General features: G+C 41.6%; 1 protein-coding gene across 1 annotated transcript in view; it reads left to right on the top strand.

The window, feature by feature from the left end:
* Positions 1-19,059, top strand: part of KCNH5 (potassium voltage-gated channel subfamily H member 5) — a 150,238-nt gene that overhangs the window by 104,768 nt on the left and 26,411 nt on the right. Inside the window, exons 9-10 of the mRNA XM_066551915.1 lie at positions 5,740-5,992; positions 16,515-16,711. Of these exons, the coding sequence (XP_066408012.1) occupies positions 5,740-5,992; positions 16,515-16,711 (450 nt within the window). The remainder of the gene's footprint in view (positions 1-5,739; positions 5,993-16,514; positions 16,712-19,059) is intronic.

Consider the following 19,059-nt stretch of genomic DNA (forward strand, 5'->3'; position numbering starts at 1 on the left):
CCAGTAGCCCCTGTGCAGGGGAACCACTTGATTCCTTAAAGGACATTTTGTTGCCTTTCATCTTGCCCTGATTTGCAAACCCTTAGCCACATTCTATCTGTGTTGACAAAACTGAATTTAATGGACTCTACAGCCAAATTCTAGGGATTTTTAAATTTCTCTAACCAGTTACTTGGTTAAAAAAACAAGTTAATTTTGTTATGATAGCACTAAATCTCTCAATTTGAATCACTGCTTCAGCTCATATATTATTAATAAGAAAACAAGCCAAACTCAACTTAGATGTGATTTTCAGATCTCAATTTCAGAGCATTTAAATCCAAGTGACCTTGGATCTTAGTGCAGTTGAAACAGAGCACAGCATTGCTGCTGACATTCAGTTCTTAGGGCCAAGATACTCAGTGATGTGCTAAAGACTACCCTAATGCATGCAGGGTTAATTACTGCTCAGCTCCATACATCATCTTTGAGATCCTTACAGAATTACCTGATTATTACAGAAAAATGCTGTGATTTGCCAATCAGATGTTTTCTTACCTTTGTCTCTTTGGCCTCCATCCAGTGCTGAATGTTTTTGCCAGGCCTGAAATAGAATTCCATACTCATATGAGCCAAATCTTTCTAAAAAATCTGAGTAACTTGGTCAGCTGCCTAGAGAGTATTGTGGGGTTTTTGTAAAGAGCTGACCTTGATTCTGACTGCTGAATATGTCTGAAAACCCAGAGTGGCCTTTCTCCACAAAATAAAAAGACCTATCTGTGGCCTCAAATGGGTTTGAGGTTGGAGTTAATTTTCTTTATTTTCAAAGGTGGCATTTTTAGTATCTCTGATATTTGTTACAGTTATTCATTCAGGAAACAGTCCCAGTTATTGCACCATAGAATGTCAAAGCTCTTGGCTTGGTTATCAGTCAATATATTCCCAACATACAACCCCTAAAGTGTGGGAATCCTGTGTGCTGAAAGAGGATTGATAGCTAATGTTCATTATTCATTGGCCTCTGCCTTTTTTGTTGACAAGTCTTAACAGATTCTGTTCAGCCATCCTGTAGTGTTTTCCAGCTGGGGAAGATTTTTTAACAAATACTTAAACCTGTAAACCCATCCTAAAAGTTACTGTTTGGACGCGCTCTTAATCTGTGCAGTTTTTGTTTTGATTCATTTGCTTTTGTTTGAATTTTTTATAATCTCTGCTCCCTGTAGAGCTCTTTGAGCTGTTCAGGAAGCTTATCTTGAACTGCCTGCACATGCTGAGGAAATGGATGAGAGAGTTAAAAAATCAGATGGAACCTCCTGGGGAGTTTAATTCTACAGATCTCGAGCTGAAAAGACTGTGAGACCTTTTGTGCTAATTCCCTGTGAGTCTTCCAGAGCTGGTTCCTGCCTTTCCCAATTTATAGCAGCAACCACAAGCCATTCTCTCACTGTCAGCATTTTCCATATGAGATGGTCTGGAGATGATGGTGCTGTTGAGTCTTTGCTCTGGGAGTCGTCGTGCTGGGGTCTGTATGAGCTGGGTGCCAGGTGGGGATGGCAGAGCTCAGCAATTGTCTTATACTGACTTGGAGGAGATTGAGTTTCCTGTGCAAAGAGGGAAAGTGATAAATATTATTCTGTGCTTTCCTTTCTCCTCCCTCAGCTTTGGAGTGGGTCAGGTCTTTGTGGATACCCGTGTGCTGTTTAGGGAGCCTTGCTTCTTCTTTCCTGGTGAAATCAGAGAAGGTACAGCCAGCAAAGATTCTCCTCTGGGTAGAATTCAGCTTTCTCCTCTGATTTTGCACTGATATATAGAAGGTTCTGTTCTTTCATGATGCCTGGACACATAGGGGAGAGCTGGCTGCAAAGTCTGTGGCTGCAGATTTATTGTAGAGCAAATTCTGTAGCAGCACAAGCACCTGTCGCCTCCAAGAGCTCCAAACCCCTCAGTTAGCCCCTGAATACCCTGCCTGCTTACAAACTGCATATTTCACTGCAAAAGGCCATGGGATCTCCAAGGAAATCTCCTCTTAAGAAATTTATCTTGGTGGGTTTTTGTTGTGCTGTTGGAAGAACACACAGGGAAGAACCAATGTCCCAGCTGAGCTTTGGTTCTGTTACCAGGATGTGTTGGAGGTATTTCCCTCACAGTGAAAAGACTGACTGAGCATTTCAGGATATCCTCTCCCTTAACCTATTTTTTTTCATTTGTACCCATATATGTGCATTTGTACACAATATGAACTCAGGGACAGCCATGGTGCTACTAGTTTGTATTTCTGTGGCTGCATGTTGCCTTAAAAATGCTGAGATCTCAGTGAGAGCAATTCACAATAAGAATGTCCAAAGTCTTATATTCTCAGTAATGGGTCATTTTCATGAATATTCACCTGAATTTGAAGTGCTCATTTGAAGAGTGTGCAGTAAACACATAGCTGAATGTTGCAATTGTCTATCTTTGCTCTCTTTTTTCCCTACGTGTATCTACATTTATCTACGGCAGTCAAAAATGCCTTGCCAAATCTTCTAGTATTAAATATTTGTTTTACTTGTCATCTGTTTCATTCTCTGTTCTCAATGCCTATGTAGCAGGCAAGAAAAATCAAATTAAGCATATTTGTTCCTGGCTAACTTTTAGATCATTACTCATTCACTGCTGATGTTGATAACTGCTGATATCTCCATATATCTCTGTACAGTGATTTGTCCTTAGGAGAATCACTTTATCATGACATCAGAAAATTCCTGAATTATGCTTTCTAAGACTGGCTTTTCTATGTGCAATGGATTTTTTTCTCTCTCTTCATATTACAGCATGTAATGATAGATATGCTTCTCGTGTCTATTAAAAGAATAATTCTTTGAGTGTTCATTTTTAATACTCTATATTTAAGTCTGCATTTGTGAGGAAATTGTATGCTGCTTTGCATCCAAGTGGCTTTTATTTTTGAGGGACACAACTATTTTACAGTCCAAACAAGCAAAGGGTCTTGGAATATCTCAGAATCTTACAGGAACAACCTCTGCATCAGTTTAACCAATTTTTTCTGCAGTTTGGAAGCTCAAAAGCTCAAGTTTGGTAATCAGTCATGTATGAACACAGACATTTTTCTTAAGAGCAATGTTTGAGAATTCCTAGCTCGTGGCCTTGTTAAGTCAAAAGCACTTAAATTTCTGAAAGTATTAAAGGGACATAAAAAACTTATAACCATGATTCAGGCCCAAGAGTAGATAAAAATGTTCAAAATCATCAATCATGGTAGAAAAGAAAGCAGAATTTTTCATTAAGTTACTATTGAGATGAAGAAAGATGGCATGTTTCTGTTTTATTGTAATAAAGACAAACTTTCTGTTTGATCCTCAGGTAAGGCTGAGGTGAAACAATCACTCTCAAAAGTAATTTTTTTTTTTACTGAGAAACTAAGGTGTGCCCATATTTCTACTGGTAAATGGAATGACTCAGGTAAATAGACTTTTGTAGAATTGGCATTTGCCCCTGTTAAATTATGGAAATGTGATACAGAACATGGTCTACAGTGACTCAGACAAGATACTATTACTAATGCAAATGATGGCTTATAGAGAATATGCCTCGTCAAATGTGTTTATTACTATTTTTCATGATAAAACATACTTATGCAGGGGATTTTAGTGTGTTCTGTACAGCATTTTGTTACAGAAAAATGCCATTAACTCAAATTGACTTACTCTGTGTTAACTAAAATAAAAACTAATGATCTGGTAGCTCTGGGAAGTTGGTTGTAAGTGAGAAAACCTCATGCAGGGGGAAGTTTCCAAAGAGAGCCTGTGCTTCATCGTGTTAGGCAGAAAAAGCATCTTCTATCTCTCTTGTTTTTTCAAAATTGAGAGGTAACCTGGTCATATTCTATGAACACCTGCATTTGGTAGAGATTTATGAGTATTGCAGTTCTTTTATCTCAACAAGATCATAGATTCTCTGACTGTTGGCTGAAAATGGAAAAAAAAAATTAGTTCAGAAACAACACATGTTTTGAAAGAGAGAGTAGCTGTCCATTGGAACAAATACCCTGTATCATTTGCAAACTTCCAGGCTATAATTTTACCAGGTATTCTGGGATTGATGGGAATATTTGGAGTGGAAGAGGTTAGTGCAGATGGATACAGCAGCCCCTTCTCACCACACACTGTCATAGTACAGAGAATGGGAGAATAACTTCTGTTTCACCTTTCTGCATTCATTATGTCTTTGATTCCAAAGGCACTTTGATCTATCTGGATAAGAAAAGGACTAATTATTATTATTAAAATAGAAGTTATTTATTCTTTTCACATTCTGTGCTTTAGGAGATTTAGTAATGCTTTGCAGTAATTTGTTTTATACCTCTCCTGCATTAAACAGAAATTAAAATCGTGGCTTGAGTTCATTAACATGACCGTTTACCTCAAAGCTTAGTCAGGGTTACCAGAGTCTCCCTCTGCTATTATTCCATGATAGTCAACTCATTAACCCAGTGTCCCTGTCTCCTGCATTGTCTGCAGAGCAAGCTGCCAGATTAATTCCATATGATGGGAAATTAATCAGTACTATTGATCTGCAGTCTTCTTGATATGAGACTTCCAGGGTGCTCTTAGTCTCATGCTCTTTTCTATCATTTATTCTAGAAAAACATTAAGAGGCTTTATATGTTTCTAAGTGCAATTAGCTACTGTGGATTTTGGGGCTGTGAGAATGTTAGTGTGTTTAGGAGGGTGTGCAGATATTAAACACACAGTTTACAAACACAACAAAACCTACGGGTTTTCACTTTCTTTCTTCAGGTGTATTTGTGTTACTGTTTCAATAGGGAAAGCTATTTAAGGTAAGAAACTAGGTGAAGGTCTTATTTAATTGATCTACAATGAAGATGTCTTCATAATGGACAGTTCTTGACTCACCTTTACTATACATTTCATGAGGTTTCAACATACTTGCTTTTTCCTCCAATCTCTTTGGATTTTCTGGTCTAGTAGGCCCTCCTGAGAGGGTAATTCCTTGTATATCTCACTGAAACTGAGCCCTGGCTGTGTTTGGACATGTGTTGGTAAGTGGTCACTACATCAAGACTTCAGAAAGTCGGGTTTTCTGAGAGTGAACAAAATGTGGTGGTTTTCTAGTGTGGATGGTCTGTCTTAGCATGTCCTCGAGCTCCTTCAGCTCTGTGAGTCTGTTCTGTGCTCCTGCAGGGATTGAGCATAGCAGCAGGCAGACAGTCTGGGCACCAGGTGTGGAGGGACACCCACAGACAGGACAGAGCATTTCCACCTCTGGAAATGAGTGTGAGATTCTGGAAATGAGTGTGAGGGCAGTGAGGAGTGAGCAGAGTGTAACAGAACAGTCCTGTCTTCCACATCACCCTTTCAGACAAAGTGAAAGCAGTAGATGGGTGGGAAAAGACTACCCCAAAACAGGATGAAACTCCCACCACAAGCTTTATCAAATGACAGGATGGATGGATGGATGGATGGATGGATGGATGGATGGATGGATGGATGGATGGATGGATGGATGGATGGAGATGGATGGATGGATGCATGCATGCATGCATGGATGGAGATGGATGGATGCATGGATGGATACATGGATGGATGGATGGATACATTGATGGTTGGATGGATGCATGGATGGATTTCAAGATCCCCCTCAGGCACATCTTCAGACCCACCCATCTGGTTTATATCAAACAGTGGTGGCCTTGGTGTCCCATGCCCAGCTGATTATTCTTCCATCTTTTCTTTCACCCAGGTCCTGTCGATCTGCCCCAAGGACATGAGAGCAGACATCTGCGTGCACCTGAACAGGAAGGTTTTCAATGAGCACCCTGCCTTCCGGCTGGCCAGCGACGGCTGCCTGCGAGCCCTGGCTGTGGAGTTCCAGACCATCCATTGTGCCCCGGGGGACCTCATCTACCACGCTGGGGAAAGCGTCGATGCTCTCTGCTTTGTGGTCTCAGGATCCTTGGAAGTCATCCAGGACGACGAGGTGGTGGCTATTTTAGGTACTGTGATCTCTGCTGTGGTCTGTGTGTGTTTTCCTTTTGCTGAGGTTTGAATATTAACGAGTCTTGCCTAACATCAGCTGGGACTATGGGAAGGTAGCAGCTGTCATAAGATGGAGATGCGGTGCCTCCAGAGATCCTTCTCTAGAAGCAAATCCTTCATGTTTTGTGCCATTGGGAGTGCTCTTTCTGCCCAGTGGTCACAGCTACAGTGTCTCTGAGCAGAAGAGAATGGCATCTGTGTGCTTGACATGCTTTAAACAGAGGAAATGCACATTGTTTTATCTTACTCCCTCAGGAGGATTTCCACATTAACCTTCACACTGAATTTTAATTTTCCTGTGTTCTAGCCCAGAATAACACCTGCAAACAGTCTCTGCAAGGAGGCGAAATTTTTGCTTGTAGTGAACTGGCTTTACAGAAAATAGAGTCTGATCTGACTTTGCAAAGGGATGGGGTTACACCATGTATCAAACCACAGTCATGAGAAGTCTGAGTAATGGGGGAATTCAGGTAAATCACCCTTCCACTCCACTGTGCTGTCTGGTTTTGGGAAAGTGCCCAGTGCAGACCCTCATTAGCTTGTATGGGACTGGGAAAGGTGTGGCATGTGGTGGGACTGAGTGGTCAGCACCATTGTGGAGGCAGGAATCCTCCTCAGAGGCAGAACTATGTGGAGGAAAAACTGGTGGCTCTGCAGAAAAAACTACCCAGAGTCTGTCTTGCCTGTTTCAAAAAGACCCATTTATTGCAGAACTTATATCCTGTTGAATATTTGCCTTCTCTTAAGGTGGAGCTGAGGGCAAATCCAGTGGGTTCCTGGTCCTAGGGCAGCTGTCAGACCCCACTGAAGCTCTGTGCTGCTTCTTCCCTCTAAGGGTGGCTCCAGAGGGCTCCTGATGCGAGTCCCTAAAAATGTGTGTGTGCCTGGGGCTGGGGTGGGACTGGGCAGAGTGTGGATGGGGCTGCATGGGAACAGCTGCCCCAGAGCATCACTTGCATTCTCCCAGCTGGAGTAGGAGCTCAGGAAAACTCACATCCATGCTCTTTGGAAATATCTGCTGCACCTTTCTGTATTCTAGTATACACTAAGTTTTTAAAAAGAGAGGTTTAGTGTAAGATTGAATCTGTTTCCATATTCAGACATGAAGTCATTATGATGAAAGCTCCTAAATCAACAATTTCCATAGGAAATTATTCCTTGTATTCCAGCTCACTGGACCATTTCATTTTTATAATTAATCTCAGTGATGATATCTTATATTTGCTTACAGTTATTTAAAAAACAAAAGGCTTAAGAAGTAGCAGTATTTAAACAAATACATGTTTTTTACAATGAAAACAATAAGTATGTAATTTACTGAACTAAGAGCTATCACTCTTGGATTACATGCAAAACTTGATTGCAGTTACTAATGAATACTGTGTGTTTGGAATGTCAAGACAGTAAGAACTTTTTGTTTCTACCTTTTAGATGTATTAAATCTAGTATCTATGTTAATCCCCGTTTGACCAGATAAAATTTTAACCATATCTGGTTAAATTAATTACCTTTAAGTGCCAAAAGTGCTTTCAATTCTTCCATGACTCAGAGCTGTGTTCATCATGTACTACAGGGATTGGCAGAACATGTAAATGTAACTTAAAGCAAGATAAACTGCTTCCTCTAGTCCTAGAACACACTGAAGAGTTTTTTCATGCTCTGACAGATTATTTAGCAGCATAGTGAACTGAGTAATTATGGGATATTTTGTCCTAAAAATTCACTTGTGGAAGAAAATCTCTCCCAGATGTAGCTGCAAAGGCATTTCTAGTGGCAGCTGTGGCACCTGAAACAGCAACTGCAGATCAGACACTGGAAAACATAATTTTTATTGATCTATTCTGCCTTGAGAAGTTCAAGCACAAGGAACCTGAATCTGCCTAAGGGGGAGACCAGGTTTAAAAAACTGACTAATGGGAAAACCTCACCACCTGCTTTGAACGCTCCAAGCATCTGCTGCCACACTGGTTTTCCCAGGGAAAGTCAACTTGCAGGATTATGCTGCCAGTCTGTCCATCTTCTCCACCTCCCAGTAGTGACCTAGAGTAGAGGAAATGCAATAAGTATCCTTTGGAAACTTGTCCTCATTAATTTCCTCTCTGAGACCAGGAATGAACAGGACATTCTGTCTGCAGCCTCTGCTCCTCGCAGAGGAAATAATAGTGCAATGTAGTTGAATACAGTAGTGTGTGATTTGCCTTACTTAAGGAAAGAGAGAGGGAGAAGGGGTGTTTTGTCTTTTTTCAACCATGCTCACCCACAGGTGGATAGTCTGGTGTATTTTTACATGTGCAATATCCAAGAGAAGTGAGTCAGGTGGGGACATTAAAACAGGTTAAGAACCATCATGTCCTATCTCTGACATTCGTGCTTCCGTCTGAAGTGCAGGGCTTCATCCTCCCTCAGGTCCTGGCATGAATCACTCCATGGATTTTGCTGCCTTTTCCCTTTGTCCATCTTCCCTTATCATGTTCCTTTGCCTGCAGCCAGGGTGAGTTGGCACATCCAGCCTCCCTGCCTGCAGAAACGGTGTCCTCAGGAGACTTGGCATCCTGTCCAGGTGCTTTCCTTTTTTTTCCACCTTCATGAAACAACCACTCTTTCTTTCAGCAGCTTTCTTCCTGCCTCAGCAGTGCCAGCTTTGGTGTTCCCTGTGCTTGAAATCAGGTGGAGCCTGGTGATTGACAGGGAAACTTGCAGCACTGTGAAATTTGGTTTCCCCCCAGTTTGATTTTGTTCTCATTTGTGGATAATTAAACACCCAGCCGCTGCAGTAATCAGCATTACAGAAAACACTGACAGTAAGAGAATGAGTCCAATTGTAGACCTGCAGATTTTAGGACTCATTAAAGGAGATATCCAGGTGCCCCATTATGTTCTCCTCATTAGTTACCTTCCCTTCTTGAGGGCAGTGTCCCACCTTTTGCAGGTCCTGGCTGTAGCAGGGAGCTCTCCATGTGCAGAGCTGGGGTGCTGCTGCTACACTGGGGAAAAGGAGACACAGAAATTTTAACATAACTCATCTGCAGCTGCCAGGAGAATGGAGAAGGGCAAACAGTCTTGTCTCTAATTACCCAAACTTTCCCAGCAAGGGAGGTGACCCTGAGAAGGCACGTCAGTAATTTTCCACCATCTCAAGCAGGAGTAAACAATTTAACTGGCATTGCTCTGCATGGGGAGGTGTTACCAGCAAAGCATCTCAGGGAGGACCAGGGGTTTGGAGTCCCCAGGCTAATGAAAAGAGGCATCAGCTACCAGAGGGCACCTCATAATTCACCCTGCTGCAATTAACCTGAATTTGCTCCTGATGAGGAGTTACACATCGGTGGCAATGCCAACCCAGTGGCTTTGAAAGTTGCTTTCCAGCTCCTGTTATTTGCACAGCTGGCTGTTTAAGTTGTGCAGTAACTTAAACTGGGCATATTGATTAACAAGGTTTAAAGAAGTTGTTTTTTCAGCAGAAAAATAATGGTCTACTGCGTTCAGATGTTGATTGTAGGAATTGATCAAAAATATTGTTCAAGCTGCATAGCGATAAAAATATATTGAGCAGTGAAATCCTGGTGGGGGTTGCTACTGAGTGAACTCAGTATGATAGTCAAGTCAAAATGAATATAAATGTAAATGTTTCAGCCACACTTTGGGTCCTGATCTCATAGTATTCAGTTATTTGCCTTCATGTATTGCATGTTAATTTGCAGCATGTTCTGCATAAAATTCCAGAGTAACCCATTGTTAATTGTTAGAGAAACCAGACCTTATTAAAGGTCTGCTTCATTAATCATTTCCTAATTTTTTATCTGGGAAGGGGATATGATGCAGTAGCAGAGGAGTAAAGGAAGTTTCTTGAGTTTGGTATGGCGGGTGAAAATCAGGATGAGTCTTTTTCTGTGCTTAATGCTACTTGTGTTAGGAGATCAAAAGATTGATAAAAGATCTCCCACCAAATGACACAGAGGAAAGTTCTTTAGAGGAAGAGCAAGTAGCAGCTCCCATTTGGGTGAGCAGGAATCCCAGGAGCTCCATAGCTCTCATCCATGGCATTAGCAAGATGATATTTGGTATCCATGCTCCAGTACTCTGAATTTCCAGGCCTGGGCAGCCGGGCATGTGCTTTTGTACAGGACAAGACTGACTGTGCATGTGGTGCACTTTGTGGCATGAAAACCTGCTAGTCCAGTTCCATCTCACAGTATTAGTGGCTAATTGCCTGATTTTAATTTGTTTAGTTGCAGCTTGGGTTTCTTCTCAAGTGGAATGAGGGTGGCAGAATTGGCCCCTGTGTCAAATCAGCTCTTGCTAATTTATACTGAACTTTTGTGTTGTTTTCCATGTGAAGTTGACCAAGGCAGACTAATTGTGAACATTTCCCCAGGTTAGTAGCATGCACCTGGTAGCAATTTACAGAACAGGCTGTGTCCTATTTCATCTATAGGGAGAGTCCCCTGTGTTCCAATGAGTTAAAGCTCTAAATTAACTAAGAGGAAAATTCATAGAGGAAGGAGTTGGGGTTTTTTTTCAGCTATCAGAACTGAAATAATTAATGTGATTTAGGCTGGGTTTTAAGTGCTGAATCTGAAAGTATTTTGCAAAATATGAAGGGTTACTGGTCTGAAAACGAGTGTGATTTGCTGGTCTGCACTGTGCAGTTCTCCTTAAGTGCCTTGGAAACAGTCAGATCTTCCAGGTCTGGGTTGACATCTGCAGTCCTGTTGTAAGATTTAGTCCTACTGATGCTTGTTCAAAAGTGTCATTAGTTCTTGCTGACAAACCTGAATTTTTCATATTGTTTTGTAAATTTAATATATTTTTGTGTCTCTGCATGATGGTTAATTATGATAAGAAACATCAGTCTTAATCTAGTGCCAGCTAGTGTGTTACAGATTTGATCCACAGCCTCCAGAGTCAGAAAGATTCCTTTCTCTGAATTGATATGTTTTTGGATTAGACCTGCATGCTTCACTGCCAAAACTTGAAAGTCTTGCCAGCACAAGAATAGGAAAATTATTTAAAAATCGTGTAGTACAGTTCTTTTAAATCAGACTAACAGTTTGAGGCAATCTGATTTGCCCTATGAGTTTTCAAGGTGGTAGGAATGGTCATGATTTCATGGTTTATTTCCTCAGTCAGGAAAGATAGAAACCTATTTCTATATAAAATCAAAATGGAAATAACCTGTCTCTAGGAGCTGGGGCTTTTAGAAGGATGTGAGGCAGTGATGATACTTGCACAAAATCTTTCTGGTCTTTGGGCCCTGCTTGCAGCAGTCCTGAATGCTGGAAGAAAGGTAATTCCTTTGTGTTTCCAGGTGCAGATGGGGAAGGTTGCGCTGTGTTAAATAATGCAAAGTACCTTTGCCAGCATGGACCAGGGCTTTGGCACAGTTTCTTGTCATTGCTGCTTTAGTGACTGTTTGACAGTGCCTCAGAGGCTGGAAATGCTGTTTTCTCCTGTCATTCTGCCCTTTCACGTGCAGCCCCACAGAAGTTTATGTGGGTTTATGGGTTTATGTGGGTATATGGGTTTATGCACAGCTCAGTGATCAGCTCTGGTCTGATTTTCAAGGAAGTTCTGGCCCTTCTGGATGCCCCAGAAGAAGTTGAGGCAGAAACATTCACAGGGGCAAGAAGACCTCTCTCACAATTTGGTATCATCTCTGCACATCTTGGGCTGTGCTGGCAGTGATGTTCCAGATGGGAAGTGCACCCGATGGATTTGCACCACTGCATCACCTTCTCCAGACACCCTCTTTAAGGAGAAGCCACCATTTCAGCTAAGCCAAATATCTTGGGGTGACTTCATGGTTTGGTGTCCCCTATTTTTCCCAGATTTGTTTCCTCCCAAATTTGTCTCCAACCAGGACACCCAGAAATCCAGCCAGCCCAGCATCCTGTCTCCAAAAGTGGTCAATAGCAGAAGTGCAGGAGAAAGTAGGAAGGTGAAGTAAGGAAACTGTGATGCTTCCCCAGAATGTTTCCAACCCTCCACTGGACAGTGTTTCACTCAGAGGGAAATCTTTTGTGTTTAGTAGCCACAGATGTATTTTATTCCATGAATATATCACATCATTTTGTAAACCTGTGCTACCAGTCCCAGTGTGCCATGGTAAGGAGATGCAGAACTGCTCACTGACCCATCTCAGAGCTGCTCTGGGTGACAGGAGCTGATTCACTCCCTGCTCATTGGGTTTCTACATCAGTTTGGGACATGTCTGTCCTGCAGCAGGAGGTTTCACTGCAGATACACAGAAATATGAATTTGTATGAATATAGACACCAATATATGTAATTATGACCTCCACTTGTGTGCATGCTGCCATCACTTCATGGTATTTGGCCCTTGAGCTGATTGAATGAACATTTTCTCTCTGTGGTACAGTTTTACTGATCTGCAAACAACATCAGCCTTTGCTTTTCATGAGCAGTGTAAGATTTGAATGCATCCTGATGGGAAGCCAACATCATTCATCATGTCTGGCTCGTGCTAGCGTGACTGATGAGGCTTTGGAGATATTTTCAAATGGTTAAAGGGTAGCTGGTTTATTAGCTAAGACTGCACAAAAAAAAAACCCACCTCCTTAAGAAGACTTGGTCCTCTTTATGTGTTTTACCCAGTGCTATTTCCCACCAAGAATTTATTCTTTAACTGCCTGCCTAAGCTTTCTTCCAAAGAATCCATCAAGCTCTTATTTCTGCTAGGATATTTATTAGCTCAGTTTCTGTCCCCATCTGAAGGAGGATAAATTTTGTCTCTGCATAAATACACATGTGGATTCTGAGATGTTGTTTAAACAGAATGTTTCTGAGTGTTTCATTCCATCTGCAAGCTCTGGAGGGTTCCATAAAGCCTTTAAGAATTTTTCTACCTGAAAGGTCCTGGCATGAACTCCTGTCTGGCAAATTGGCAGGTCAGTCATGGTGTAAGGCTGCAGAGAACATCTGTCCCCCCAAATGTATTTGGCAAGGTTATCAGAATATAGAAGATAGAACAGTGCATAGAAATATCCTGACAGCTGCCTACCATCTGATTGTCCCTGAATATATTTATGTGAATATGCATGAATATATATGTATATTTTATGTACATACATAGTATTAAGAATTATAGCAATGTTGGTATTTCAGCAAAAATTATGCCTGCCACCTTCACATGTCCTCTTGTTGCAAAAATCTGAATCTTTATGATCTTAGTGGTCTTTTCCAACCCAATGATTCCATAATTCTGTACATGTGGCATTTAGGGGCATGTTTTAGTGTGGATTTGGCATTGCTGGGTTAAGGGTTCGACTTGATGGTCTTACAGGTCTTTTCCAACCCAAAGGATTTTATGTTTCTATGATGTGCAAAATGCATGCAAGCAGGTTCCTTGCACTCTAATTTACAGCATTCCTTCTTCCAGCAATGCTTTGGGCACTGTGAGCAGGGGCAGGAAGGTTTCCCAGAGGGAAAGGGGTTTGGGAAGGGTTTGCCCTCATTCAGAAAGTACTCAGGACAGGGCAGATTTGGGAGGGCATGTACTGAGGTCTCAATAAATCTCCAGAGAATCTTTGGATATTGTGCAGGCTGCATAAATATCCATCTCTGCATTCCCAGCTCAGCCCCAGCAGCACTTCTCCTGGAGCTCTGAACATCCCCTGCAAGTGAAAAATTCTTGTCTGTGTCTCTGGGTAGCTGTGTCAGACCTAGACAGTTAAATTTTCCGTTTTGCCACCCTGAAAATTTTGTTTTTATTTAGTTGCAATGTGTAAAATTACCCTCAGAATCATGGAATGGGTTGAGACACCTTCACTAGACCAAGTTGCTCAAAGCTCCATCCAGCCTGGCCCCGAGCATTTCAGGGATGGGGCACCCACAGCTTTTCTGAACATCCTGTTCAATGCCTCACCACCCACTGAGTAAAGAATCCTTTCCTAACTTCTGATCTTGTCCTGAGTGAGAAATTACCTCTCTGCACAGTGAACTCCAGTTAACAGGGATAAAGTATAGTGCATTAATCTTTGTATTTATGAAAAAAGAGGCATTGTTTTGGAGAATCTGGTATGTTTTGTTTTCATTCTGTACATTCCTTAGCACATTTATAACCAGCAGACAAGCTCAGAAGTGTGTGTGGGAAATGTGAAATTCAAGATCCCTTAAAGGCTTCCAAGATTTTGTGCTTTCTGAGGAGTATAAACCATGATGTAAGAGGAGTTTAGAGTTTCACCCTTCAAATCCAGTGAGTGATGGCTCATGGAAGAGTGAATAAATTCAGTTCATTGTGTCCCTACCTTTAAGTCCCAACCAGTGCAGTCCCACATCCCTGCCACACTGAAGGACACCAAGATCTTCTCAAGCTTATGAATATTATTTCATTTATCCATGGTCTATATACAGATTCTGTAACACACTGTTGTCCTGAGTTTTGGGGTGAGCATCCACTGCTTTCAACCTCTTGGTTAAATTAACTACATATTAGCCTAAATTTGAAAAGAGAACAGGTGGTTTGCTCACATTTCAGTGATAAAACCAAGGTCTTTTAACTGCACTCTGCATTGAAAGCAGGACTCAGCTCTGTCCTGTGTCCACCTCAGAGAGCAAATCCATTAGGCAATTTTCTGCATTTCAGAGATGGACTGTTTTCTATAAATTATGTAACTCTGTTGAGCATGTCTGTAAACTGGGTTTTGAACTCTAAGTAGAGACAAGGACAATTAACTGCAAAAGGTAATTTTAAAACAGTACATTGGATAAATTATAATGTTACTATAAAATGCTCTGTATTAAGGAAAACATTTTAAAGCACCTTGTTTTATAAATTATACCAGCTGTGTTATGTATTGTAGTTAAATTTAATTACATAAAAATATGTAGAATCAAAAGCAGCTCAATGAGATACAGTTATAACCTTTCTAAGGGATGATTCTGTTATAGAGACATTTTTTGGAAAATAAAAACAGAGAAGGGAAGAGAAGGACTTGCACATTTTATTTCACTCTGCCTGAGAAATGTTAGATATGTTCTACTGGGTACAATACCGAAAGCAGAATTGGAAATAGAGAAATAGAGCCTCTGACCCCTAAAATTAATAAGGTTGGATAGATTACCCCTCTGGTCTGTGTTTCCACAATGAGTGGAGCAAAATGTTAAAAGTTCTTAAAAGAGGAAATACTAAAATCCATTACCTTTTTTATGCCAAAACCGGAACATCTCTAACCTTCACCAAGGGGCTGCTCAAGGTGCCTGAAATCAATAGCCACTGTCTGACTGATCTGAGTTCTCTTTTAATAACTGCTAAAATATAGAGCTGGGATATCTCTGGGATCTGAAACAAAAAAAACACCCTTTGTACCATGGTTTCTGCTTCAGGATTTGAGGTGTCAGCCGCAAACCACACACCAGGGTCCTGGCCAAACCCAGGCAGCAAGGGGCAGCTTTGGAATGTTTCAGTGTGTTTTCTGTTGCCTCTTCTCAGAACAACCAGAAGATCCAAACCTGAAAGCTTATCTCCAACCTGCACCCATGCTGGGCTTCTGGTTGGGTCGGAAGTGTGATTTTGAATCTGGTGTCCTCATCCTCTTCTCCTGCCTGAGTGTCTAGCACAGGTGTGGGAGGTGTGGATTCCTTGCAGAGGAAAAAAAAACTGGGCTAAGTCAGAGAATTCCCAGTCCCTGGAGCTCTTCTGTCCATGGCACTGGACTACAGCTAGTCCCAAATCCTCCTCAATCAGCTGTTCTGCTACACTGCAAAACTAGCCTTAGGTGTAATTTTCCCCCCTGGTTAAGGGGGAGTATACATGTAAGTGTCTCAGGTGTCAAACGCTCTCTTACTCAGCAAACACTGAAATACAGACTTAAGCCTAATCCTTCACTTAAATGGATGAATTTGGGTTTAGAACTATACTTTTGGATGTGTTTAAGATTTAGGAGTGGTTATTTTAAAGTTAACAGTCTCAGTGAGGCTTTTGGTGGGTTTTCCAGAAGGAGTGTTACCAATGACCCTGAATTAAAAATGTTAAAATGTCCTTTAAAATGTGGTCCTTGGGCCCTGGAAGCTGGCTCCTGCCCCTCACTGTAGAGTCATGAGGATGAAAGAAGCTAGATGTCAGAAGGTTTTTGTAAGACCAGGACTCCTAAATCACTTGGGAACAGACACCTGAAATATTCAATCACCTGAACATTATTTAAGTGCTCATTATATTTGGTAGCCTTTGAAAAATCCATTACTTGAATCCTCAGCTACAAGGAGACCTTTACAATCTGGCTCTTATGCTTTGTGACACTTCACAGAGCAATCTCTAAATACCTTAAAAACCTGGGGCTACTGCTAAGGATGCTCAAGTACCTCAGCTAATTTTAAAACTTTTACCCCCATTAGTTTTCATGGCTGGGAGCTTGCACTGGGATAATTGGGAGCATAACACAGGTTGTGAAAAAATCATCTGTGTGCTGAGAAACTCTGGCTAAGCATTACCTTTTAACAAATCTGCCCTGCTGTTTTTCAGGTAAAGGTGATGTGTTTGGTGATATCTTCTGGAAGGAAACCAGCCTGGCCCATGCCTGTGCCAACGTTCGGGCTCTGACCTACTGCGATTTGCATATAATTAAGCGGGAAGCCTTGCTCAAAGTGCTGGACTTTTACACTGCTTTTGCCAACTCCTTCTCGAGGAACCTCACGCTCACCTGCAACCTGAGGAAGAGGGTAAGCTCCTTATTTTCCCCTTCCTCTCACCAGGTGCTTGCAGTGTTTAACAACCCCCCATTTCCCCCTGGTGTTTTCAGGTCATCGCAGATTGAGTGGCCTTTCGATAAATGCTCTTGTCACTGTTGGTAATGATGGCTCAATAAAAGTTACCTGTAGATTTGCAGCTCTGGAGAGCAGTCCTAGCAGGATGACATATGGATTGCATTTCTTTCCCTTTTCTTCATAGTTGCTGGTTTTCATTTTGTTGGTTTTTTTCCATCCCGTCGCATAAATGTATAAAGTTATATTTTATAGAATCCAGATTTTGGATTTGTCAAAGTTGAAGTCTCTAAGATACAGTTCAGAGGACAATCTGATAGATGTCCATGTTATAGACCAACTAAGAGAAATTTGTTGATGTTATATAAATAAAATACACTCATCAAAGGTACTGTATTAATACCTGCTTCTCACAGTTGCATAGTCTAGAATTTTAATATGGCAAAGTTAATAAAGCTGGGTAGTGATTTTATATTCACAGCTCACTTCTTAAACCCTCCTGCTCATTTTATAATCAATCAGCAATGCTCACTATCCATTAGTCCTTTCAAAGAACACTCCATCTGAAAATTAATTAGCTATAAAGACGTATCTTGAAAACAGGTTAAGGGATCCTTTAATTCACATTGCGGCTGCAAAATTTCATCTTTATGATTTTTTTTTTACGATTGATGAGAGTTATATAAATTTCATTTGCATAGAGAAATCTCATAACAATGATTTATGGATTGCTGAGCATTAGCTGTGATCCTCTAGCTGCTGAAACACGTTTTTCTGCAGCTCTACCTTGGGCATCTCACCTGATAATGTACCAAGGCTACCTCAGTATTTCACAAGACCATTTCAGCCTCTGCAGTAAGAGGATTTCAACACAACTACAATTTTACTTTTTTAAGTCTAGTTTCTCTCTGGCCACTGGAGCTGCTTTCAGAGGAGGTTTCAATTTCTGTGCATCACTTGTGCTCATTAATACCCCAAGTGTAGCACAAAATACCCATGGCAAGAAGAAGATGCAATGGGATTACAGTGCCCCTCTGTCTGTGCTGGAGCCTGAAGGAGCTGAGCTATAGTCAGGTTTGGTTCCAGCTTGTCAGCTTACCTCTGACTCAAGGTTGTTAGCTCCACTTCAGACCTGAAGGAGGGCTTTGGGGCTTGGAAGCTGGTTCATGATTTCTAGCTTATCACTTCTCTGTTGATAAGAAGTGCTCCAAGCCTTGACTTCAGCGTTCCCCCTCTTGCCATCTCACCAGCTACAGCCCTGCAATGACAGCTCTGCTCAGGCATTGCTGATGGTGATTTCATGGGACAAGATAATGCCACTATATTGTACCAAAATGTATTCTTTCCTTCTTAAAACTGTGAACCTGTCACTCCAGCTGGCTTCCTGAGAAAAAACATGGACATGTCTATTCTTGACAGGGCAGTGAGCTGCAGTTCAGCTCTACAGTCCAGGGATGCATATGGGGAGTAGCCTCTTGGCTAAGTCGTCACAGAATTTCTTCTAATTTTCTCTCTTTCTTCTCAGAATTTGTTCCTCATTTTTTTAAGGAAAATTGGTTTTCCTGCAGGGCCCTGGCATGGAGAATCACCCAGGAGAAACTCATGGAATTCCAGTTGCCAGTATAGCTGCTGTTTAGCTCAGTGTCAGGTACACAGACTTTGACATGGGGCAGTGACTCCCAGTGAGAAGGAACAGCATTCCTAAAGAAACTTGGGATTTTGCAGAAAGAAAGGAAATGCTGTTTGGGGGAATGTGTGGGCAATATGTGAGAGTGGATAAAGAGTCAAAGAAGGGTTGTGTCAATGTGGGACATGCAGAGTTGAGTTCATTTCATTAAAAATTGGTTGATGGTGTCAAGGGTAGTCACCAATCACCTTCATAGCTCATGAAGGATGGCTCTTCTGGGAGGAACCAGTTTGGGTTCCCAGTTTGGGATTGGAAAACCATCCCCTTTTAATTTCACAGAGTCCATGATCACTAACTTTTAAATACCTCACGTCCATCAGCTGAACTCCACCCCCCTGCTGCAGTTCCAGTCAATAACTGTTTGGGAAGCAGCCTGGCATTGCAGTCAGATGCGCTCAGCCAGAGCCTGCTTTGCAGAAATTCTGTGTTTTGTTCCTGGGCACAAAATAGATCGTGCTACATTCAACACCAGGGACACAACCCAAGTCCTGTTACATAAAGATATTCAGGGGATTGTTTCAAACCTCCTATCTGCTGGAGGGATGCGTGATTCCCTCTTGGGAATCACAGAAGCGTTTGGTGGTGAGTTCACCCCAGAGGAAAATCGGTGCCATTCAGG

The sequence above is a fragment of the Molothrus aeneus genome, chromosome 6 (assembly GCF_037042795.1).
Source record: "Molothrus aeneus isolate 106 chromosome 6, BPBGC_Maene_1.0, whole genome shotgun sequence".
Taxonomy (NCBI): Eukaryota; Metazoa; Chordata; class Aves; order Passeriformes; family Icteridae; genus Molothrus; species Molothrus aeneus.